This window comes from Eublepharis macularius, chromosome 4 (assembly GCF_028583425.1).
Source record: "Eublepharis macularius isolate TG4126 chromosome 4, MPM_Emac_v1.0, whole genome shotgun sequence".
In the NCBI taxonomy this organism is placed as follows: Eukaryota; Metazoa; Chordata; class Lepidosauria; order Squamata; family Eublepharidae; genus Eublepharis; species Eublepharis macularius.
This window is the reverse complement of record NC_072793.1, coordinates 77,074,982-77,099,944: the sequence shown is the minus strand read 5'-3', so window position 1 is coordinate 77,099,944 and position 24,963 is coordinate 77,074,982. Positions and strand designations below refer to the sequence as shown.

General features: G+C 40.5%; 1 protein-coding gene across 1 annotated transcript in view; it reads right to left on the bottom strand.

Moving 5' to 3' along the window:
- The window catches only part of SPOCK1 (SPARC (osteonectin), cwcv and kazal like domains proteoglycan 1), an 831,544-nt gene that overhangs the window by 230,866 nt on the left and 575,715 nt on the right, over positions 1-24,963 (bottom strand). Inside the window, exon 5 of the mRNA XM_054978522.1 lies at positions 23,456-23,588. Within this exon, the coding sequence (XP_054834497.1) occupies positions 23,456-23,588 (133 nt within the window). The remainder of the gene's footprint in view (positions 1-23,455; positions 23,589-24,963) is intronic.

Genomic DNA, 24,963 nt, shown 5'->3' with positions numbered 1-24,963 from the left:
CCGCTTTCCCGGCTCTCAATTCCGATCAACTCAGGGACGGTTGGGAGCGTGGAGTCTTGGAACCTGACACCTCCAGTGGAGGACAAGAGGGCGCAGATGGAGCAGAAGAGGACTTCAGCAGGGGATCAGAAACAGCCATAGCACACTGCCAAAGGGAGGCATGCAGGCGATCCGCTCGTTCTGCCATGGCCTTGGAGGTAAACGTGCGGCAATGTTTGCACACCTGAGTATTGTGCGTTTCTCCAAGGCAGTATAGACAAGTAGAATGACTGTCTGACCTTGTCATTTTGCAATTGCAGGTCTCACATCGCTTAAACAAGGCCGTTTCCGACATCGCATACGAAGGAAGAGCTGTAAACCTCAAAGATCGGCAGCGAAAGAGAAACTGAGGGTATGTGAGGGGCGCTCCGCCTCTTAGGAGCCATTTTGGCGGGAAAGCGGCCGCACATGTGCATTGAGAGGCGGGAGCGCCCCCTAGTGGTTTAGAGCTATAAAAATCTCCGGTATCGGCAGGCCTGCGCGCGCGCAGTCCCATGTGGGACTGCACAGGAAGACCGTAGATGAACCTTTGTTTTTCTTTAAATATATTGCTCCAGTGGATCAGATACCTTATGAAGATGTTGAAATGCTAGACAAAACGAGACAATAACATATATCTTCTAAACACAAGCCCTCTGGCAGTGTTGAAATTATTAGTGCATCTAAGAATGAGCTATAACACAGCCATTTTTCTGTTTTGATCCATATATTGTTATAGTTGCCAACTTGCCAACCTCCAGGTGTCCTGAAGCTCTCCTAGAATAACAACTGATTTCCAGACTACAGAGATGTGCTCCCCTGTTGAAAATAGCAGCTTCAGAATGTGGACTCCATGGCACCCTCCTCTACCCAGGCTCCATCTTCAAATTTCCAGGAATTTCCCAACCCAGAGCCAGCAATCCGATATATTGGGCACTAACAGCAGCCTGATATATTTAAGGAAAACTTAAATATTATCCTCAAACTTTGATTTTTGATTTTGATCCTATGCGTGCCAACTCAGAAATAAATCCTACAGTGTTTGATTGGGCTTATTCCAGATACATGTGTATAGGATTGCAGTCTAGTCTTATCAGGGAAACTCAAGGCAATTGGTGGTAGAAAGTGCAATCAAATCAAAGATTACTTATGTGACAACATTTTTATTTCTATTTTGCATAAGGCTTGTTTTAACTTTCTTTTTTCTTCAATAAAAAACTAAAAAATAAAAAGTCACAGGTTACTTATGGTAAACCTATATGGTTCTCAAAGCAACAGATGTTACAAGGTGGTTTGACATTGCCTGCCTGTGTGCAGTGAGTCCCTAAACTTCGTTGGTGGGCTCTCATGCAATACTACCCAGGACACATTGCTTAGCTTCTGAGATCTAAAAAAATTGGGCTCCCCAGCCATCCAGGTTAGGGCATCAAGACAACTATCAGTAAAAGTATTTTAAAAAAACCCTAAGACATCACAGGCCTAATGTGGGTAAAACAATTCATTCCACCACACATTAATCAATTAAATTTTCAGATTTAAAACTTTCAGATTTTTTTTAAAGAAGTGTTTAGTTTATCCTGGAAGGCCTGAAAAAAAATGTTACTAGTCAAACCTTCTTGAGGAGGGACTAGTTACTAGTCAAACCTTTGGGGTGGCAGTTTTCCTGCAAATTCCCACTGGAAAAATCCTGGACAATATGGGTTCCTATTGAAAAGCCTCAAGTGCTTACCCCAAAACTCAGGCAAGTTGTTCTAGGTAGAGATAGACCTTCAGGTACTTGGACTCAAGGTTTAAAAGTCAGTGTTAGCACCCTGAACATGGTTCCAAAACAGAATGGAAGCCTATGTAGCTCTAGTTTTATATGTCTTTAACAATGAACCCTGAACCCTAGCTGCCTGTCTATTGACATTAAATTCTGGCCCATCTTCACGGGCAACCCTACAGGGAGTATATTACAGTAGTTTAGTCTGGTTGTTAATAATGTCTTTTTTCAGCCTGCACCTGTACCATCTGGCTGTCTAGAGACAATGAAGATACCCTTATACAGTATATCTGATAATGGTATGTGACTCACTATTGTTATAATGAATATATAACAGCATATATGCCTAATTAGCATTATATGGCTACACTGAATAAAATAGAGAATTCCAAATATATTCAGAATCCCAAATACTTGAATGCTAAATAACCCATTTTGGCTTCTTTCAAACTGATTTCCCCCCCTTTCTGGGGCTTTCCTCCCCTGATTGAGTATATTCTTATCCTTTCTAGTATTACATAGAAGGAGACAGAACTTGAATTAGATGTCATTAGCATATTGATAACAGTTAGCTCCAAATTGGCAATGGCTGCATGGAGATGTTAAACAACATTAGGGACAAGAGGGTGATTTATTACAATTCATAGGTCAAAGGGAAGGTCTACTCTCCAGTAAGAGCTGGAACCATAAACTAACTTTGCCACCCAAGCTCATTATAGCCAGATGACCCAGAAAGATAGCATGATTAACAGTTTCAAAGCCGATTAAAGAGGTCCAGGGGAACCAGCAAGGACACACTCCCTCTGGTCACTTGACCTATATGGATCATCCATCAGGGTAACCAAGAAAGCTTCTGGAACTATCTGAGACCAGAACTCAGACTATACAGGATCTACATTTCTCCTAAAAAGGAACAAATGATAAAAAAGAAAACACTCCATTGCAAAATATCACCAAAGAGATATTACTGGAAAAAATATCACCAGCTGGAAGATAAAATCATGACCTCCAGAACTGACAGATAAAAAATGAGCAATTTCAGTCACCTTATTCAGATTACCAAAATTTACTTGGTCAAAAAGTAAATCTAGTTTATGTCTTTTATCTAAGACAACTTCAGATAGTGCCACAATTACCATGGCAGTCATGAAGTCCTCCTGAGCATATAGACTTCAGATGAACAATGTGGCTGCACCAATAGATTCTTCAGATCAAGTTGGAGATCACCTTTACCAGCTCAGATAGGGCATCCACTGTTAAACTAGGTATGAGGCAAGCAGACCAAAAAAAGGAACATACAATTAAAATTGGCTACAGACTTCCATCAGGTATCAAGGGAAAGAGAAAATCTTGGCAGATTATAGCTACTTCTCCCTCCTCAATTTGTGGTTGTTGAAAGACTGCCTGCAACTAACATAAGAAGAAGAGCCTTGCTGGAGTAGACATGGTCTATCTAACCCAGTATCCTGTTTCATAAAGTGGCCATCAAGTTGGAGGCCACCAAACAGGGCATAGAGGACAAGGCCTTCCTGACTCTGCTATTCAGAGGTTTACTGCCTCTTGACATGGACATTCCTTTTATTTACCAAGGCTAATAGTAGCACATGTCCTCCATGAATCTGTCTTCTCCTTTTTAAAGCCATCTGTGTTAGTAGCCATCATTATGTCTCCTGGCAGCAAATTCCATTAAAACAGGAGCAAATGCCTCATGAAACAAGCCATGTCTATCTGTCATGAAGCACAGACAAATTACTTTTTTGCTGACCTTCACCCATTTAGCCTCCCATATTCGTGCACCTGTTACTGCTTTTTCAACAGTTTCTTTACCAACAGTTGATATACACATGATGAAATACAAAGAAAGTTCAATATAACTATCACAATCACAACCATCAACTGAGAATGGACTTCTTCAAAAAACAAAAAGCCCCATCACACCCTCCAAGGCTACTTCTAGTCAGGTACATAGATCACTCATTCATAAGCTAACCAACCCTAGTCTTTTTTTTTAGGCACCAGAGAAATACTCTGGAGGTGCATTGATTAAATAACCAGCAAACCATAAACACCTCTATCAGTAATGCTACCTTGTGGAAAACTATTTTTTTTAAAGGTGGGGGGATCATATCATGTCAATCAGGTAATAATTTTGGTTAATTACCTTTTCAAAGAGAATCATGAATATTGTCTTCCCATTCAATGGAGTCAGCTGGTTTTGAAAAGCTGGGCATGAATCTTTAATCAGCATTCGCAGGCTCAGCTATTCCCACTACTATATTGTCCCTTCCTTCAAACAATCCTATATAAGGTACTAGTAGCAGCAATGTAAGCCAAACTACATGACGATGACCACGACCACGACCAGTTTATATACTATCCTTCAGAACAACTTAACATCCACTCACAGCAGTTTACAAAGTATGTTATTATTATCCCCACAACAATCACCCTGTGAGGTAGGTGGGGCCGAGAGAGCTCTAGCTATGACTGACCCAAGGTCACCCAGCTGGCTTCAAGTGGAGGAGTGAAGAATTAAACCTGGCTCTCCAAATTAGAGTCCTACTGCTCTTAACCACTACACCAAACAGGATGAGATGTTGGGAGATCCATGACTGTATCTTACCACTGTTTCTAAATGGAAATGGCAGCCACAGGGTCCTAACTCAAACTGGAGCCACAGTGCAGAGGAAAAGGGGACTTAACACATTTGCATAATTTCATTGGTTGAAGCTGCAAAGGGTAATGTGGTAAGTAATTAGCCCTGCTAGATCTAATGTGGTAAGGTTGAGTACAGTCTAATAGCTGGGATCTCTTCCATTACTGGCCCAATATGTTATATCTCAACTTGCCAGGAGAGGTCAAGTCTTGCTGTATTCTATGACACAGAAGATTTACCTTTCTCTCCTTCCTGCTCTGATGCATTAACTTGTGAAATTTGAAACTCCCTGTTCTTTTCACTGTGCAATCTGTTTTGGAAAGTGTTATTTATTGTCTAGGTTCAGCTTGTTCTGATTACCTAATGATTAGGGGTGCCAATCTCCAGGTTGGGCCTGGAGATCTCATGGAATTAAAACAGATTTTGAGACAACAGAGATCATTTGCCCTGGAAAAATTGGATGTTTCAGAGGCAGACTCTGTGTATTATACCCTACTAAGCTCTTGCCCCGTAACTCTCCACTACCAAAATCTCCAGGTACTTCCCAACCCGGAGTTGGTAACCCTAATAATGATGGAGGACTCTATAGAAAATGGATGATTGGATCTATCTTGTTCAGAGCGCTTGGAAGTAGGGCCACTCAGTGAGACGTCTCACACTCAAGTTCAGGTGCAACTACAGTTGCCTGGTGGGGCTTGGGGTCCTCCTGGAGTTACAGATATTAAACAGTACAGATATCAGCTCTCCTGAAGGGAAGGGCAGCTTTGGAGGCTGAACTCCAGGTATCTACAAACACTCCCCTTCCTAATTCACCATCCTCAGGCACCACTCAAGTCCCCAGAAATGTCTCAAGGTAAAGCTGGCAACCCCAAGTACACCCTTGTGTACCTGGCAATCCATTCTCACTAAATAGCAGACACAACAGTTGGTATTATGTTTTCTTCTTCTCTGCCACTACGAAGTCCACTAAGAAGCCTTATTGAATACATCTGAGAAAGGTTCTGAGGGCCAAACTAGATATGATGGTGTCCATGGGTCTGACCTGTGGATGCCACCACAGTTTTAAATCCATTAAAAATGCTGTGATGGTACAATCCTGATTTAACCTGCAGCATGGCAGACTGAGACACTTTATCCCCCTTCCCCCACACGCCTCTCCAAATGCCAAAATGGCTGCACTCCCACTATGGTGGTTTTGGCTCTTGAAAATGCATGGGGTGGGGGGCAAGAATGTGTCAGCTTGCTGCACTGCAGGCTCAATCAAGATCGAGCCCTCACAGAATTTTTAAATTGCTTTCAAATGGCAGCAACATGTATGGGTCTGAGTCATGGACTCTATTATGTCTAGTTTAGCCTGAGTAGATGTTCTTAGAACTGCTGTCTAAATGTACAAGTTTTTCTATTAGTTTGCGTGTGGCCTGTCTTTGTTCCCACTGGAAGCAAAAGAACCAGAGATTGCTGAAACTCAATTAACTAAAAAATGTGGGTTACAGTGTTATACTCTTCAAAAATATGACACAGAAGCCCAGATAACAAGGAGATGAGATGGGATGAGGGAACAAAAGAAAAGAATGCAGGTGGCATAAACAGCAAGAAGATCACAGTAGTAGAGACAGTTATAATTTAAACACCTGCAGAAATCCAAACTTCTGCAGCTTCTAGCCATTTTAGAAATAATAACAAATACACTGGTGTATGTAGTCCAGTTCAAATGAAAATTTGGGCCAATGAGTACTGCTACATGTGCCATACTTCATGAATCCAGATGTGGAAAGCATCTTGAAGACATGAGGCAGTATTTATTGGGAAGAGCGGCCATAGCACACTACATTGATGCTGACATTTGTTTACAGAGTAAAATGTTACAATGCATAGTTTATTGCTGTCAATGTCAACATTTTTAACTCACATTCTTTGCTTTGTAAGCATGTTCTGCCTTTGATATGAGTAAGCTAGCCATCAGCAAAGCGGAAGAGACAGAGGTGTGATGCATGCTCTAGATTATTAGATTCAAGCAGAAACAAGTAGAGATGTAGGAATGCCAACAACTCTCTGCAAGTTTCTTTTTTAGTTCAGCTGCCTTGATCAACTTCTACCTAAACTTATTTAACAATGGTAAACACACACACACAGGGTTGCCAGCTCCAGGTTGGGAAATTCCTGGAGATTTTGAGGGTGGAGCCTAGAGAGAGTGGGATATGGGGAGGGGCTGAAGCTCAGCAGGTCCACATTCCAAAGTAGCCACTTGGAGGTTGGCAACCCTACAAAATAGCCTGGGTAGAAAGAAATCCAGAAAGTATAGCGTAAACTTTTATTATATAGTGAAGCAAGCAAATACCAACAAATAGGCAAGATAATAGTATTTTATTTTCCTCTTCTAGTTATTCAGTCAGCCTTACAAACTAAAACAGTGTGGAGGACAGCCTTCGCAGGGAGGGTTAGATTTTATACACTCCTTGTTGTTTCAGGCTGGCAGAGGCCCAGACCTCAGCCATGTGCCTTGTGGAATAGCTCTGTCTTACAGGCCTGGCAACAAGATAGTAAGTCTTGCTGGGCCCTGGTCTCAGTAGACAGTGTTCCACCAGTGTTCCACCAAAAAGGCCCTGGCTCTGGTCAAGACTAAGCGGGCCTCCTTGGGGCCAGGGACCACCAACAGCTATTTATCTTCTGATTGGAGTAGCCTCCGGGGAATATATGGGGAGAGACAGTCCTGCAGATACTCTGGTCCCAGTCCACATAGGGCCTTATAGGTCAGTACCAAAACCTTGAATCTGATCCAGTACTCCGCAGGCAACCAATGCAACTCGTGTAATATCGGTGTTATATGTGCCCCATTTGGCACTCTCATAATAACGCGTGCCGCTGCATTTTATGCCAGCTGTAATCTCCGGGTCAGGCTCAAGGGCAGCCCCACGTAAAGCAAGTTGCAGTAATCTAGTCTAGAGATGACCGTTGCCTGGATCACTGTAGTTAAGTCACGGGTTGACAGGTATGGGACAAGTTGCCTGGTCTGGCGCAGATTTATTTATTTGTTTGTTTGTTTTATTTGATTTATACCCCACCCTCCCTACAGATGGGCTCAGGGAGGAAAAAAGAGGACCTGACAACCACTGTGACCTGTGCCTCCATTTTCAGGGAGGCATCCAGGATCACCCCCAGGCTTCTAATCCTCGGAACTGGTACTAGTGGTGCCCCATCAAGAGCCGGGAGCCGGATTCCCGTGACTCAAGTACAGGACCTCCATCTTTGTCAGGTTCAATTTCAGCCAACTCTTTCAACCAGCCAGTCACGGCTGCAAAAGCATGTTCCAGGACATCTCGGGCCGAGTTGGGCTGACCATCCATCATCAAATACAACTGGGTGTCATGTGCATATTGATGGCACCTGAGTCCAAAACTTTGCACCAACTGGGGACTACCTTTACCTTACCTTACCTTACCTTACCTTACCTTACCTTACCTTACCTTACCTTACCTTACCTTACCTTACTAGTTGTGCTACAAATTATTCCATGCCCACTAACATTTCACATATCAAAAGCTGTGAATGAGCAGGGGGAGCAAGGCCAAACAGTGGGGTGGGGGGTGGGGGGTGGGGATGACTTGCAATTCCATCCGGCAGGTTTTTCACTGAATGAAGATTTTTCATTGCATTAAGTTCAAATGGAATTTTTATGTACATTATTTATTTACATTATTTAACCTGCTGTTCTTGCTGAGAGTCAAAGTGGATTACATAGGGGAAGTCAATATGATGGACCACTGGGACATCCAATAACCAAGGCAATACACTTTCAGTTGCAGAAATCTGAAAGCACATTTCTTCCATCTTTATAGATGCCTGAAGATGCCTGAAGAGAAATTAACTGTTCTGGCTCCTGATCAGTGATGGGAACAGTTAAAGGAGGTGGAGTGAGTGAGCATTCCAAAGCAGTGACAGGAACAGGCACTAGGAGAGGGTGGCAAAAGATAATGACAAGAGGTGGTGGAAGACTCACACAACACCCCCTATTGAGCTGATATAATGTTCCTTCACTTCAAAGCACACACTGTTGTTGATGTGTTTAGAATATGAAGAGAAGCACATCACAGGTGATTGATTTGCACATTAAAGAGAACACAGGTTGGGCCTGGGTTCCCTACACTGTATCCTGTGTAACAGCTGTATATGGGTGCAGGTTCACAATTGCCATATGTGCAGTGCCCAATTTGGATTGCAACTGTGGCACAAGCCTTCCTTCCCAACCAGCAACAGTCCTGGGGGGTGCACTATTTGGCCCACTGGGAAATCTATGAGTACACTTGTGAGCTTCCCCAACAGACCAAATAGTGCTCATCATGGACCATTTTAGGGAAGGAAAATGGAATGGGGGAGAAAGCCGAAGCCACAACTTCATATGATTGTTACACAGAACAGAGTGTGGGAGTTAGGGACCCAATTTATGGTTCTGTGTTATGTCTGAATCACTAGTGTTTTACCTCTATAGAGCAGGGACAAGGGCAATGCAAGATATAGCAGGCTGTAGGCATCATATTTCTCTATATGGATGAAGCAGATGATAGTACTACTCAGAAGGTGTGGCAAAATGGGGCAGGGGGGGCGGGGAAGCCTAAATGGGAAATTAACCTCATCCCTGGACCTATGAGTCATGAAGTTGTGAGCAATGCCGCACCTTCTCCAATTCTCTTTTCTACTCAGTCATTAAAAGTTCAGAGGCACTGTCCTTTTCTGAATGTGACCATCCAAATAACAACTGCAGTTAGTCACTAATGTCACACAAAGTCTATGAATATAAATATAGCAAAAAGAAAAATACAGAATGACTACAGTACCTCTACCCCCCTCCCCCCAAAAATCTAGAAATATTGTTTTGCTGTTTTCCGTCTTTTCAAATTACTGAGTGCTATGACAACAATAGGCAATTTTGTACCCTTTTTCAAACAAGAGACTTGATAATTGGATTAATTTGTTTACAATGTTTTAATTAAATTTGCTAAACAACAATGTACATACTTACAGGCATAATAATGATGCCTATGTGTACCCTCCAATCACTGAAAGAGCTCTTAGTCATTGAGGAAGCATTTGGTAATTTAAGATTACCCTTATTTTCATTTTTTGATTAGTGAAGAACAGTCATCATCATGTTCAGGTAATTGCTTTATTAACTAGCTTAATTACACATCCTGTAAAAGTGGCAGGTATGCAGTTACTCTACTTAATGTGTTGCTGAGGGAAAAATTCCTAACTAATTACTTGCAGTTTTTAATGAGCTGGAATACTTGATCTATTAATTCATTATTATTTAAAAGGATGTGATGGAAATGTTTTCATATGAGTGAAGTCAGAGAACAACACAACATTTTGCTTGAACATGAGTTGTAGGATGCTTGGTGGGTTTTCAGATTGGATCCTAAACTCATTTACTTGAAAACAAGTTCTGCTGAAATCTCCTTTATATTGCTATGCACTGCCTACAGTGGGTGGGTGAAAACTGAAGTCAGTTTAACAGGAGAGCTAAGATTCAGGCTCAGCTAGGTCTCTCTTCAGTTGCTATTTACACTTTAAAAAGTGTATATCTGAGATCCATTCACAAATCTTCCAGTGTCATGTTTGGTCCAAAGTTTAGTTCCATGGAAACAGAAGATCAAATGGAAAAATAATCAGCTGACCACCCTTGTCTTTCACTTCTGTAATATGTTTTAGTGTACAAGGAACTTGACAGTTCAAGGATGAACAGAAATTCCATTCTACAGATGCTAAATCCACCTTGACATCCAGCATTCTGTCTGTTTAAATATACAAGGACTACGTTTTTTAAATGTGATCCCAATCACAATTACCAGGAAGGAGATTCCACTGAAAATAATAGGGCTTCATGCAAACTGTATGTATTTAGGATTTTTGGAGACAGGCAATCTTTGAAGTACGGTAATCACTTAAGATGTGCATTGGTGAAGTCATAGCCAGGAAAAGTGGCCTCTTTTTGTACAAGCAGTAGCAAGGTATTATTTACTTCAAAATCACCTCCTTGATCTTTTAGATTAACTCCTTTAAAGTGAGCTGCAAGGCTGTGATGGGTATAATTTAACTGTCAAAAAATCTGCCTGGAAATAAGTATCTGGTTTAGAATCATAAACAAACAAAAACAGAGAAAATGGAGATCTCAGAAACAAACTGCAGTCCCCCACCCCACCCCCAATGTCGCCTACTTGAGCTTAGTACACTGGCAACTTATGTATAGGGGATGTGATCTGAGAATCTGACAATACCAACACAGCATGAATGTATGCTAAATTCTCTCTGCTTGGGTACCCTGCTGTTCCAGGCAAATGCAATATGGAGTTAGTAATTCCCTTTTTACTTCCATTATCATGACAGACTTTGTTTCTATTAACTGCAGATCCTCAATACATTACTATCCAGCTGTATCTATACTGATGCTTTAAGGAATTGCTGCCATTGTAATTATCTGGAGCAACATCTTAGCATTCCAGCTCTGGTTACTTATACTGGACTGTGTAATTATGAAAGACTTTTCATGTAGAAAATACTTTATCATAGACGTTTCCAATAGTAATTATTGTATCAGAGGGATTTTTCATTGTTTTTAACTGTTGGGCCAGTGCGCTCACTATCTTGATGATAGAAAGTATCCAAAATCTGATTACCAGCAAATGCTAAAGCCTGGCTGCCAGGCGGTGCACAGCAAGCCAAAATGCTTCTGCTGGTGTTCATCTGCTAACAGAAAATATGGTATAAATGCTGCCATTCATCATTGCCAGAGAATGACCAATTAGATTGTACTGGGATACAAACTAATCTTATTGGCCATTTGGCTTACTCATAGTCATTCAGGTAGCAAGAGTTTAAGCAAGAAACCACACAGTAACTCACAAATATTATTTGTCCCCCTGGTTGACAACTTGCGGCTGTTGAGATGCAAGCTTTGTGGAAATGGAAAGAGTCACTGTGGTGAACGCTGTGATCTCATTCAATGCAATAATTCTGGCAGCACAGTGGGAGCCATGAGAGTGCTTGAAACAGAAACACTGGGACCATTTATTACAAAAGGTTGCCCTGCTGTGGGAAGCCAAAATAAAGGAAAGCTGGTATCAATCTGACAGTGGCTTTAGCTATCATAAACCCACTCCATCATGTAGTACACTCACATTCCCAGTTAAAGGATGGAACAATTTTATGTTCCCTTTAAGAACAGTCCATGCAGCATGTAGAAGAAGAAACAAAAATTTTGAAAATCAGCAATGGCAGAAAATGAAGTGTTAGCTATCAAACATTTATAGTTTATAAATAAACTAGAAGTATGCATATTCACTATTTTTTTTCTTTAATTAAATTTGTTTTCTTTATTATAATTATTGTATCTATTCAGAGAGAGGCATCAAGAGCCAATGGTATCACTGAGAAAAAGATTCCCCCTCAACCTTCATTTGTATCATATTTCAAAAAAACCCAGACATCATCCTATGAAAACTAACTGTAGAATTTGCCTGGCCCACGGGCACGAATTTACTGGCTCCATGTGATGTTGTACCCACAATTACCCCTTATCTGCAGCACTGTGTTCACATTCTTTCTTCATTTATTTATTATTACTGTCCATTGATGTATATGAGAAATATATTTTAACTGTAACAAATTGTTTTCCAGCCAACTGAGATGGAATCCTTAGGGCATTCCCTCATCTAGGGAGATCCTCCTAATTTTTAGAAAAACCACTTTAGGCAATTGTTTCCAAGCGTTGATACTAGATGTTAGCCATGCTGAGACGAAAATATAAGAAGGAAAAGCAAAACTGTAGGAGTGGGCAAGGCTTAGTTTCATTTGCTCTCACAATCTAGTTGTTTAAAATAAACTTTATATATGAATGGAAGATTGCCTCCTTTGTTTTTTTACATAGGTGTTGGGAAGGGTGATTTGTACCAGGGTAACATGGGAGAAGAATTTGCTTCTACTTTGCTCCCGCTGCCATAGTCTGCCTGCCTGTCTGCCTGCTTTAGAAACTGTATAAGCAAAATGATTGCTCCTGTTTCCTGCAGGCATGTTGCAGTCTGCAGCACCAACTTACAGATTGTACCAATCAAGGCATTTCCCCCTGAGCAGGCAGGCAGGGCCATCCTCAGAGCAAAGTCAAACCAGCAAAGAAAGAGGACTCCGCTCCCCATCAAATCAAGGTTGGTGGAAATTGGAAAACTGTACCCAGAACACCCAAATGGGTGATCCGCTTTGACAAGAAATCTGCCAGCTCTTCTGGCCAGATAATCCCCCCCCCCTCCAGTTATATTATCTTGAGGTTTACTTTCTCTTGCTGCCCTCCATCTTGCCCTCATGTCATGCAAATGGTGAGGAATCAGGATAAAGATAATTTTTAGGGATTTTTGCAGGTTATCAAGGGGTTTTCTTCAGCAACTGGATTAGTTATTTTATGAATATGGATGCGACTGGGTTTAGATTCTGAATTCCTATTCTTTACAAAAACCTTTAAAATTAATAAAGTGAATGTATATGTAACATTTTAACTGTAGTGGAAATAATTTGAATACTTAAGCTTCATTCAAAGGTGTGCAGAAATGCCCTCTACCCTAGAATCTACCCCAATATTTTAGACTGCCCTCTGTTTGGGTTTTTTAAATGTTTAATGTTTTTTATTTGAAAGGAGAAAAATCAGTATCATATAAAATAAAATCATAAAATCAGTCTCATATATAATAAAAATAAAAATATGACAACAATAGTGAGAAATCTGTGCATCAACATCCAGAAAATATTTCCAAATATCTAAAAATAAGTCTCTCCTCAGTTGTTGTCTATATTATGTAACAGTTAGGATACGTATCAAGTATAGGGGAAAGGACTGCATGCTTTCACCTTTTCTTTGCAGGTTATTATACTCAACACTGCCAGTGTATGGTTCATTTGCATATCTGAGTGTTTGGGTTGGTTCTATATTGGTTCTAATTCTGAAGGGAGTTGACTGTTTAACTGTGTAACTGTTTTAAGATCTGTGCTGAAGTCTGTGTTGGAGACCTCTGGCAAAACTTCCATGAAAATTCGTTACTTAAATAATTGTGTTATGACTGGTAATAGTGGTGTTAAGGTGGCACAAGCCTTATTGCCTGAGTAGAAATGGGCCTGGAATTAGTGACTACCTGGCTGAGTGTCTTGTCTCTGTAAATGAGTGGAATGATCAGATGGTAGCACAGTACCTGACCATGTTTTTAGAGGGGGTGTGTCAAGGAATTTTACTTGCAGCCTTCCAGTACAGGTTGTGGCTTCTATATGCATCTTTGCAAGTAATTGAAAGGCTAGTATGAAATGCAGAAAGGAACGGCAAACAGGGAGGATGGAAGAGGGGGAACAACTATATACTTGTTGCTGTGCTCTGAGAAGGCTATCTGGCAAAGCCTTCCCTGCTCCTCCCAGTCCAAGTGGCAACTCTCCTTCCCAACCCATTGTGGAGCTAGCAATGCAGAGAGGGTCTTATATGCAGTGGCAGGCCATGAAAGACTCTTGTGTGAGAAACGGGTTTATAAATGGATTGACAGGGGAGCATCATAGCTTGCTTAGAAACACAGATCCAGAGAAGTTAGCCATGTTAGTCTGCAGTAGCAAAATAGCAAAGAGCTCAGTAGCACCTTTAAGACTAACCAACTTTATTGTAGCACATGCTTTTGAGAGCTACAGCACTCTGACGAAGAGAGCTGTAGCTCTCAAAAGCTTATGCTACAATAAAGTTGGTTAGTCTTAAAGGTGCTACTGGATGGACTCTTTGCTACTTAGAAACATAGAGCTGGTTAAAGAAGATGCCATTTTAGGCAAATCAATGGACTATATTGTGCACAGAGTGCAAAGTGTGGAAGTAGAAACAAGTATCTCATTAATGGTATCTGCTGTTAATTCTAAGCTCCAAAATGACTCTTTCATGACATCAGCAGCTTTCCAGAAACAACTTGCCACAGAGGTGGCTGAGCAGTTAGAAAAGGCCCATTTTCAAGCAAGTCAAACCCCAGCAGCAGTTCCCCAAGGGAGTCCCAGGCCAGATGACATCTGCCCACAATGCACAGGAAGGGGGCACTGGGAGCAGAATTGTCCAAACAAAGGAAAGGGTAGGGGGGAGTTGTTGATACCCATGAGAATGTCCCATGGTGAAGAGCAGGCCAAGAACCTGCTACTGTGTGAATGGGAACATCAATGACTGAGAAATGTCAATGCTATTGTATTCAGGTTTTGAAATAAGCTTCATCCAAGTGAGCATCCAGCTCTGAATGGAAAGAAAATGAATGCAGCTAAAGTTAAACTGATGACTATTGATGATGACAAGCCACAGCAAGCAGGAGGAGTAACTGGGCTCCCAGTAAATTTGGCACCCTAAACAATTTGTTATAGCACCCTTAGCTCTATAATTTTTTAAATTTTCTAGAGCATAAACTAGTGTCTAAGCCAAATCCTTTTATATATTTTGTTTTCCCAGCCTCACTACAATGAAAATGCATAATTTTAGATGGCTTAGATCAGACAGATTGAGGGAAGACTGGTATAAAAATGTTTTTTTTAAAATGATATATAGCAATGGTCACTTATTTTTCTGCTCTTTTCCTCTGTCCTTTTGCTTTGTTCTGTCCCTGGAATGACTAAGGGATTAACACCCTTGGCTTAAAATCTAAAGGATTGAAAATGTGATTTAAGATGATGTACAAATTATATATATATATATATATATATATATATATATATATATATATATATATATATATATATATATATATATATATATATATATATATATATATATATATATAATTGTAAGAAATGAGATAAGGAATGGAATAAGTGGATAAAAAAGCAAAGAAATTAAATAATGCTTGGAGAGATTTAAAGGGAAGGTTAGATTGAAGGTTATATTGAAAAATTTTGAAATATGGACTACACAATGAAGGTCTTGCACACGAATCTGTTACTGAAATGTTTTTTGTAATTCCCTTTCCCATTTTAAAAACCGAATAAAAATAATTCACAAAAAAACCCACAATGTGTTATAGCATCCTTGCTCACCCTAAATGCTTGAACTGACCCCAAGTATTCTTTCTATTCATTGATTGTGTTTCTTATACTTTCAGTGCTCTAAGCCCGATCTCTGTAACATCAGCATACTGATCTGGACTTGCTTGTTGATGTACAATAATGGGGAGGAGAGGCAGGTAAGCTCACCATTCCTGGAACATGATAGCTTGAGATTGCATAATTGTGAAGGATCATCTCTGCACTCACTTGTAGGAGCTAAAAAGGGTTGTTAGGTCCATAATGGGAAATTCCTGGAGATTTGAGAGGTGGAGCCTAGGGAGGGTGGGGTTTGGGGAGGGGAGGGACCTCAGCTAGGTGTAATATCATATAATCTACTTTCCAAGTCAGCCATTTTCTCTAGGGGAACTGATCTTTATTACCTGCAGACCAATTGTAATTCCTGGAGATCTTCAGCTACTACTTGGAGACTGGAAACCCTAGAGCTAAGGTGGAGGTGTGGCAACTAGGCGGAGCCTAGAGTAGATACCCTCAGTGTTGCTGGTGACAGCAGGTGATATTCAGTTTGGTTTGGTAACCCTGAGGAAAAGGGACGATATCACTAAGCAAAGACTTGGGACAACCATAGGATTTTTTGATCTCTCAGGAACCTGAAGGAACAGGGGATTGTGAGTCCATTCATTCTCAAAAGGCATTAGTTTTAAGGCAAATAGTGTGGGTTGAAGCCATTATCACAATTCATAGAATGTCTGCCTGCATCTTTATACTCCAATGATCTTTCCACAAAAGGAATCTTAGTAATGTTTGCCTGCCCCTGAGTCATCTGAACAAAGACAAGAAACCACCATGTACTTGAACATAGATGCTACCTATTCCAAAACTTTAACTTGTATTTCGATCTCAGGAATTCCTTTCACAATAAATCAAGGCAATATTCAGGAGCATCAGGAAGAAGATCATACAAATTCCTTGATATGCTACAATTAGCCTCTATGGGGAAACTCCTTTTGTATACTCCAGATTAACAGAAAGCTGTATTTATGAAACTACAATATTATTTCCATGTCAGAATTACCATCGCTGTGTTAAAATTCAAAAGTAATAATGCAAAATACCAGTTCTCCTGCTCCAAGCCCTGTCAAGCTTAATCAAGTTTTTGCTCACTGAACCCTAGAACATTCACTGAAAGTCAGACACTAAAATTACCTGATAATTACTTACAATCATCAACATTTTATTTGCTAGGATGTTAAATCTTGACCTTTAGTTTCACAGCAGTTGTTTGAAACAATTTAGATTGCATGGAAAATGAAACCTTGTGTGAAGTCAAACAGCTGAAATAAATGCCAAGCTCATAAAAGCAGACAGTGCTGAGAACCACGTGAGTAATATTACAGAAAAATTATCCTGCATTTCGCTTGTCAGCTTTACATTTCTCTTTAAAGAATGGCCTTGATGTACTGTTTACTAATTGGAAACACAGTTGTTTTCAAGCAGCAAATGGCAGTCGATGGCTTCTATGGAGCACTTAAGTTGCTGTACAAATTAGTACTCCTTATCAAAAATATCAAACTATGCTGCAAGGCAACTCAAAATCTGTGGTTTTCATTATTTGTTTTTACTCCAGTGTTTGTATTTTTTTAGCTGAATCTAAGGGTTTTGTCATAATTTACCACAGTCATTTGCAAGAACTGGATCTAAGAGAAGGATTATGTAGACTAAGCATATTTGACAATAATTTGGAGAAAACTAAACAGGTCTATCCATGCTGCATTTAAAAGAAACTTTGACAAAATGTAGTTTCTTTACATGGACCCAAGTCACTGATACAAAATTGTACAAAAAATGTACCAATATGACCTTTTTTCTGTTGAAACTGACTGACAGGTGGAAGAGGTATGCCTTTCACAAAAATGCAAGACAACAATAGGAGTCATTTGATATCTTTATTATCACTAGTTGGCCCAAACTAAGCCAGAGAAGTTTGGTGAACAAACAGCTTCAATGACTCTGGATTAGAGATGGGCACGATCAGCATTACGATTTGAAAAAAACCCTGATAATGCGTTCGCGCCATCGGAACCCGGCTGATCGGTGCCATCCACGGCAACCGATCCAGCGGTCAGGGGGTTTGCTTGTTCGGGGCTTGATTGGATCGATCTGTTTCTGTTCGGGATTGCAGACACTCAGGCATCAGCAATCTATTCCCCTGGCAACGGAGCCAGGGGAATGCCTGAGCTGTGTTTGCCCTCCTTCTGTCGCCCTGGAAACGCGAATGGAAGCCCAGCTTTCCTTGATCAGCAGGGCTTCCTTCCAACCATGGAGCAGCCAGCAACGCATCACCATTTTGGAGAAGAGAGGGGAGGGAGGGGGAAGGGGGTGTTCTGTAGCCACCACAGGCACTCCAAATGTTTTTTGCTTTTTTAAAAAAGGGGGCTTTGTAGGAGGAATGGCTATTTTTCTGTCTGTCACTCTCTGTTTTTAACCTGCTTTTAAAACACTGTATTTTGTGGGAAAACCTCATTCACGGCTCTGTGTTTGTGTTTAAAAGGGAGTGGGTAAAAGCTGGATCTAGATGCTTTTAAACGGATCCTCATGAATTCATATGATTTTTATATTGAAACAAAACAAAAAGGCTGTCATATTATAGATCATGTCCTAGTCTACAGACAGCAACAAAACAATCATGCATCCACTAATCTGTGGTGCTGCCACGGCACAAAAACATGCTAAAAAAGCATGGATCTGCATGGATCCTCTTGATTTTTAAGTGGGGCCACCCAAAATCCACAACACAATCACAGACCATGTCCGTTGCTACAAATGGGACCAAAAAATTCAGCCATCCACTACTCCGTGGAACTGCCACGGCACAAAAATACAGTTCAAAAGCATGGATCTGCATGGATCCTCTAGGTTTTTACATGGGACCACCCCAAATCCACCATACAATCCCATATCATGTCCATTGCCACAAAAGGGGCAAAAAAATCAGTTATCCACTGCTTCGTGGCACTCCCATGGTGCAAAAACATGGTCTAAAAGCATAGATCCTCATGGATACTCGTGATTTTTATGTAGGGCTACCCAAAATCAACCATACAATACCAGTGTCAGGTCTGACTATGTTCTTTGTATGATTTAACCAAACAGACTCCATTTTAATCCTGTCAGTGTTTTAAGCTCTTCTCTTGCAGGTGACAAGCAGCCCAGTAACAGTTATCTCAAAGAGGAATGTTATGACTACAGCCTTTCCAGCCTTCACTCTCTCAGCTTCAAGCCGTTTGTTTTGAGAACTATGGGGGGGAGGATGGGACTTGCTGGGCTTTGCTATTCTGTACCTTAACTTTTGCCTGTCATTCGTAACAATACCCGTGTACCAGCCAAGATATTGCATCTTGGTCAGTGGACTATAATGGTTGCTTATATTCAGTAAAATCTTTTGAAACCAATGGACTCATGTCTAATTGCAAGAGATAGGCTGGATTGCAACTTTTAGTAAGCCACAGTCTGACAACCAGATCATGTCCATTGCCACAAATGGGACCAAAAAAATAATTCATCTACCGCTCTGTGGCGGCGCCATGGCGCAAAAACATGGTTCAAAAGCATGGATCCTCATGGATCCTCTTGATTTTTACATGGGGCCACCCAAAATCCAGTATACTGTCCCAGATCATGTCCAATGCCACAAACAGGACCAAAAGATCTAAAATATGACAGCCTTTTTGTTTTGTTTCAATGTAAAAATCATATGAATTCATGAGGATCTGTGTCTCAGATTCATGTTTTTTCATCGTGGCAGCGCCAAATATTTTTGGATCTGTGTTTTTTATATTTCATTCTGTGGACCTGGTGTAGAAATTCTACACCGCTGTCATGATGCCCTTACCACTGGTCATTTTGGCTATCTGAAAACCCTCCACCTAATACAAAGACAATTTTGGTGGCCTGGGATCCGAAAAGATGTATCCCAATATGTATCCTCCTGCCCAACCTGTATAAGCACCAAAACAAGGAAAGGAAAACCACCGGGACTTTTACAACCATTAGAAACCCCCAATAGACCCTGGGAAGTGATATCCATGGATTTTATTACCGATTTACGTCCCTCCAGAGGCTGCTCCTGTATTTTGGTAGTTGTAGATTTGTTTTCTAAACAAGCACATTTTATTCCATGTACAACTATACCCACGGCCAAAAAACTAGCTGAGTTATTTATGAAACATATTGTACAGCTGCACTCTTTTCCCTCTAAGGTGATATCGGATTGCGGGGGGCAATTCGTTGCCAACTTTTGGCGGGAGCTTCTCCAATTAATGGGAATAGAACAAGGAATCAGCTCCGCTTTCCATCCGCAATCCAACAGGCAATCCGAAAAAACAAATCAAGTCTTAGAACAGTTCCTACGTTGCTACATTAATTTCCAGCAAGACAACTGGGTGGAGCTTCTTCATTTCGCCAAATACGGTTATAACAACGCAGTCCATAGTTCAACAGGTGAAACCCCCTTTAAAATTGTACATGGCTACGATGGCAAAGCATTCCCCTTTGAAATGCAAATGGGAAAACAACCCACCGGAGATCTTCACCAATGGTGGACTACCATCACAGAACAGTGGGCGGCTATCAAAACAGCTTTAACCAAAGCCAAAGCAGACTACAAAAAGTATGCCGATCGCCACTGTGTGGCACAATGGGAATTGCAGCTGGGAGATAAAGTATATATCTCTACAAAAAAACCTCAAAGTGGAGCAAACCAGCAAAAAGCTGGCTTTAAAATATTTAGGTCCGTTTCCTGCCAAGAAAATAATAAACCGAGTGACTGCAGAAATTACTCTTCCAAAGAATCTATGCCATGTCCACCCTACATTTCATATCAGTTTGTTAAAAAAAAAGCTCCTGCACCAGACAAATGGCATCCATCACCAGCAACCCCTATTCGCACCATGATTGATGACCAAGTACATTATGAAGTTGAGGAAATTCTAGACTCTAAAATCAGATGTCATAAACTTTACTATTTAGTCCATTGGAAAGAATTTGAGGAGGGGTATAGAGAATGGGTGGAGTCAGTTCACATCAGAGCCCCCCGTCTACTCAAACGATTCCATCAGCAATATCCCAACAAGCCAGGGGAGAGGGGTCTTAAGGGGGGCAGAATGTCAGGGTCTGTTTGTATAGTGCCTGAAAGGAAGCAACCTGAGTAATGCCATGTTTAATTCTGTAGTTGTTTAGTCTTCTTTTCCCTCTAGGCCCCACCACCTGCGAGGAGCCGATTCCATGGGAGACGATACTGTCTTATCTATTCTTCGAGCCGATTCGACCTTGGCTGGTGTTCCTACAGAGAAGTCTCCTGCTATGTGTACTCTGGGGGGAGGCTGGGCTCTGAGAGTGTGAAATGTAACAACTTTCGTTCTGTGTCTCATTCCTAACAATGCTTTGTTCAGCCAGGATCTCTAATCCTGGAATATGGACATCTGAGCCTGAATGCTGTCTTTCAAAATAAAACCTTTTGAAATCAAAAGACCTTGTCTTCTTGCAGAAGAGAGTAAGACAGACTCTCGTGTCTGGAATGCCATAGTCTGACACTGGGAGATCTCCAGGCCCTACCTGGAGGTTGACAGACGTAAATAGGGTGATGTTTTAAGATGTAATTTAATCATCTTAATTTTTTTAAAGAAACATGGGTTTGGAAGGTTCATGGATATTAAATTGTTACCAGCTGATAATGAGCTTCTAACACCTTAACTATCTGGCCTTCTCTTCTGAAATATCTCACTTCTATAAATGATCTGGAATACTTCTGCTAAATTATCCTTTCTAATTTCTTATCTGTATGGTCAATGTGCCTCTTCATTAAGTTTCTATTCCTATATCAAACTTCTGATTCCTACTGGGGATGCTCAGAACTTTGCATGTAATAGAATATTTATGGAAAACTACATTAAAGATTTCAACTTGTACCAGTATTAAAGAGAATGTCTATAAGATGATTTATAGATGGTATTTAACGCCTAAGAAAATTGCGCTTGGAAATGCAAATATGTCAGATAAATGCTGGAAATGTAAAAAGCATGAAGGATCATTGTATCATATGTGGTGGACATGTGATGTAGCTAGACAGTACTGGGGAGATATTTTAGAAGTAATAAATGAGATTTTGTGGACCCAAATAAAGAAGAACCCAGAGCTATTGCTACTGAATTTAAGCATGGAAGATATTCCTATGCAATACAGAACATTACTATTCTACATGACGACGGCAGCAAGACTTTTACATGCGCAGAAATGGAAGGTGCAAGTAATACCAACTATTGAAGACTGGATATATAAATTGCTGTACATGGCAGAAATGGATAAAATGACAAGAAAGCTGAGAGATCAGAATCTGGCAGAATTCTTTACTGATTGGGGAAGACCGAAAACATATTTAGAAAAGAAATGGGACGTGAAAGGGGAACTATGGCAATTCGAAAATTATTAGAATGGGTTTCTTTTTATTGGAAGAGATGGAATCTTTACCATATGGAGTGAAGTATTAGCTAATTGTTAGCGTAAATTTAAGTGGATTTGGAGTTAATAGATATTGGTAAAATTAATAAAGTAGATATTTTATTTAATTGTTAGCTTAAATTTAAATATATTTGAAGTTGATAGTAATAGATAACAGATTTTAAGTTAATAATAATAGATCTGAAGCTAACAGATAGAGCTTAGCTTAACAAAGCAGAATGTAAACATGATATAATGAGTTATAGAAAAAGGGGATAGATTAGGAATAGATTAAGATATAGGGTTGGAAAGCTGTTGGAAGTCCTGAAAAAGGAGGGAGGGAAAGGGCGGGGGGAAATGATATTGAGATGTTATTTGAAAGTTGTATGTATTAATATTCTCACCTAATAAAATTTTTTCAAAAAAAAAAAGAACTTTGCATGTAATATGTTTGACAGGCAAACATGTCTTTGGACAGTTGGAACCAGATATAAGCCGAGCCTCATATCTCCTTACTTCACCCTCATATGACTTAAGCAGCTGCTGACCAGGTTTGTGGCTGCAAAAAGTAGCTGTGGTAGCTAAGTGTACTTTATCACATGGCAAACCCCTCCACCCCAGTTGGGGTACTTGCTTTGAAAATATACTGTTTCTTATTGGGGTGGTTATTGCCACACTTTCAATTTTTAATCGACTAATGATTCAGTTGTGGGGATATGCCCAGGGTTGCTAAATCATGAACACACATTTATCTTAGGTTTCATTCATTCCAACTTCTTTCTCCTAACATGTGCCTAACTTGCTTTCAACAATACAGTACATTGATAATTTAGCTTCAAACAGAACACAGTGAGTAAGGTAGGCCATGGGAGGGAATGGTGGTGTACAGGTACATACGACCTATGGTACACAAAAACAGCAACACAGTTATGCTGCTTCTAAATTATATTTCCATTGTAAAGTCAAATATTACACTTTCCACCAAGGTTTTTACTCTCTGTGCAATGAGTGATATGAATGCAGTGCAAGACTGATTGTTTTTTAATACTACACCATAAAGTAAAAGAAATGTATAGCAACATAAAGCCACAGATTTACATAACAAGTGACTTCAATTAATTGTTAGTGCTTTCTCTTCACATTCAAAATATAAACCTGACTTTATTACCATATGCAGGAAATTTGGAATTAAATCTAGCACTTCCACAATGCACCCCAAATGCATCCAAAATACTGGTTAACTTCTCTACCTTGATGGTGATCTAGTAACAGAAAAAAAAGCCCAAGATGTTGCTTGACTGAGGAATCCTTACTGAACTCACTGATGTTCCACAATCCTACTTAACAGAAAATAGCTCAATAACAGCCCAATAACAGATCCTCTACTGAAAGGTCTTATTGGATGGCTTGGGTTGGAATGCTGTAACTGGGGGAGAGTCCTTGTAGTTTTGAGACTACCTAAAGGATATATTGTGTGCAGTTACCTTGGTTGTGTAACTGTGTCCATCAGAACCGCAAACAGAGCTGGCATGAATAAGGGGACATGGCTTGCATTTTACTAAATTAGCTGGTCCAATCCAGTGCCTCTGGGGAAGGTTTCCTTTCTTTTGTCGAAGGCTGCAAAAGAGAAAGAGAGAAAAAGAGATAGAATACTAAAAAGATACTTAGAAAGATCAGCCTGTTCTACAAAACATATGCTACATTTTGTACACAAAATTCATAGTTTTGCCCAAGCACATTTTAAGGCCAATCAAGAAGTACTTTGAAAATTATTAGCTTGTAACTAATAGTAATAATTTCAAGAAGGAATCTTTTCTGTGGGAATGAAAGTAGAACTGATCACAGATTCCAGGTTCAGGGCTGTACTGACTAAAAAAAAAAAGTCTAGAAAATGAGATTGGAAGACCCAACGTTCTATACAAATTGGCTTCCCAATACAAAACATACCAAAAGTTGGCATTTCATGGAAAGGCATTTTTAATCTAACTTTTTTCAGGACAAACAGTTTGCCAAATGTGTGATTTGAATCTCTACGCTGCTTTCGTGGCCCTGATGAGTGCAGAAAGGTGGAGTATAAATTTTGTAAATATATAAACAAATAATACATTATTAAATGAGGGAAATTTTCAAAAGACTAATGTGAGCCGCCGTGCCACCCGGCCCACTGACACAACTGTCAATCTCAGTGTTAGAACCATCAGAGACTGAGGAGACAGGCACCTGGAGTGGGACATCCTCTGGGCTTGTCTCAAAATGGGGGGAGGAGGAGGGTTACTGAACCCTGACTCCCCTCTCCCTCCTGACTAAGTAGCCATTGTAGGTAGGGCTAGTACCCACTCTTGCTCTCCCTCTCTCTTGCTTTCAAGCACTGGCTTCTCCTCAGCTGATTTCCTCCCCTACCTGCCCTTGGGGTCTCCCTGGGACAAGTCCCTCCCTTCACCCAGGCTCCGATCTGTGCCTTCCTCTTGTTGGAATAGGCAACTCGGTATGCCTTGGACACTGGAGGGTGCTGCATTTCTCTCTGAATGTAATGTATAAGTCTAGCAAGCTGTAACTCTTTTGTTTAAGGTGGGAACGCCTGACTCCTCCTCTCTTGACTCTGTGCCTCTTGAGAAATCCCTCTCTTCCCTCATGGCCTTCCAAGGAGCAACCTCCATATGGACGCTTTGTCCACAGAGCCACACCTACAACCTTGCTGCCTATTTTTTCAGGCCGTGGAATTAGAATAGGGAATGTAACTCTTTGGAATAGGATCTTTCCCCTTCTACTACAAGATATTGCTATGGAAGAAATCTGCTACAATATAACTGTAAGTTGTATCTTTTCTTTGATTTTGTCTGAAGACTAATTAATGCATATCTTAGGGTTTAAATACTTCTGCCTAAATAACTCTGCTGTGTTACTCTGCTATATAAACTAAACGAAACCAAATATATATTACCAATACCTCCCCCTGGCCCTAGCCAGAGCCTTGGGCCAACCCTAGGACTGG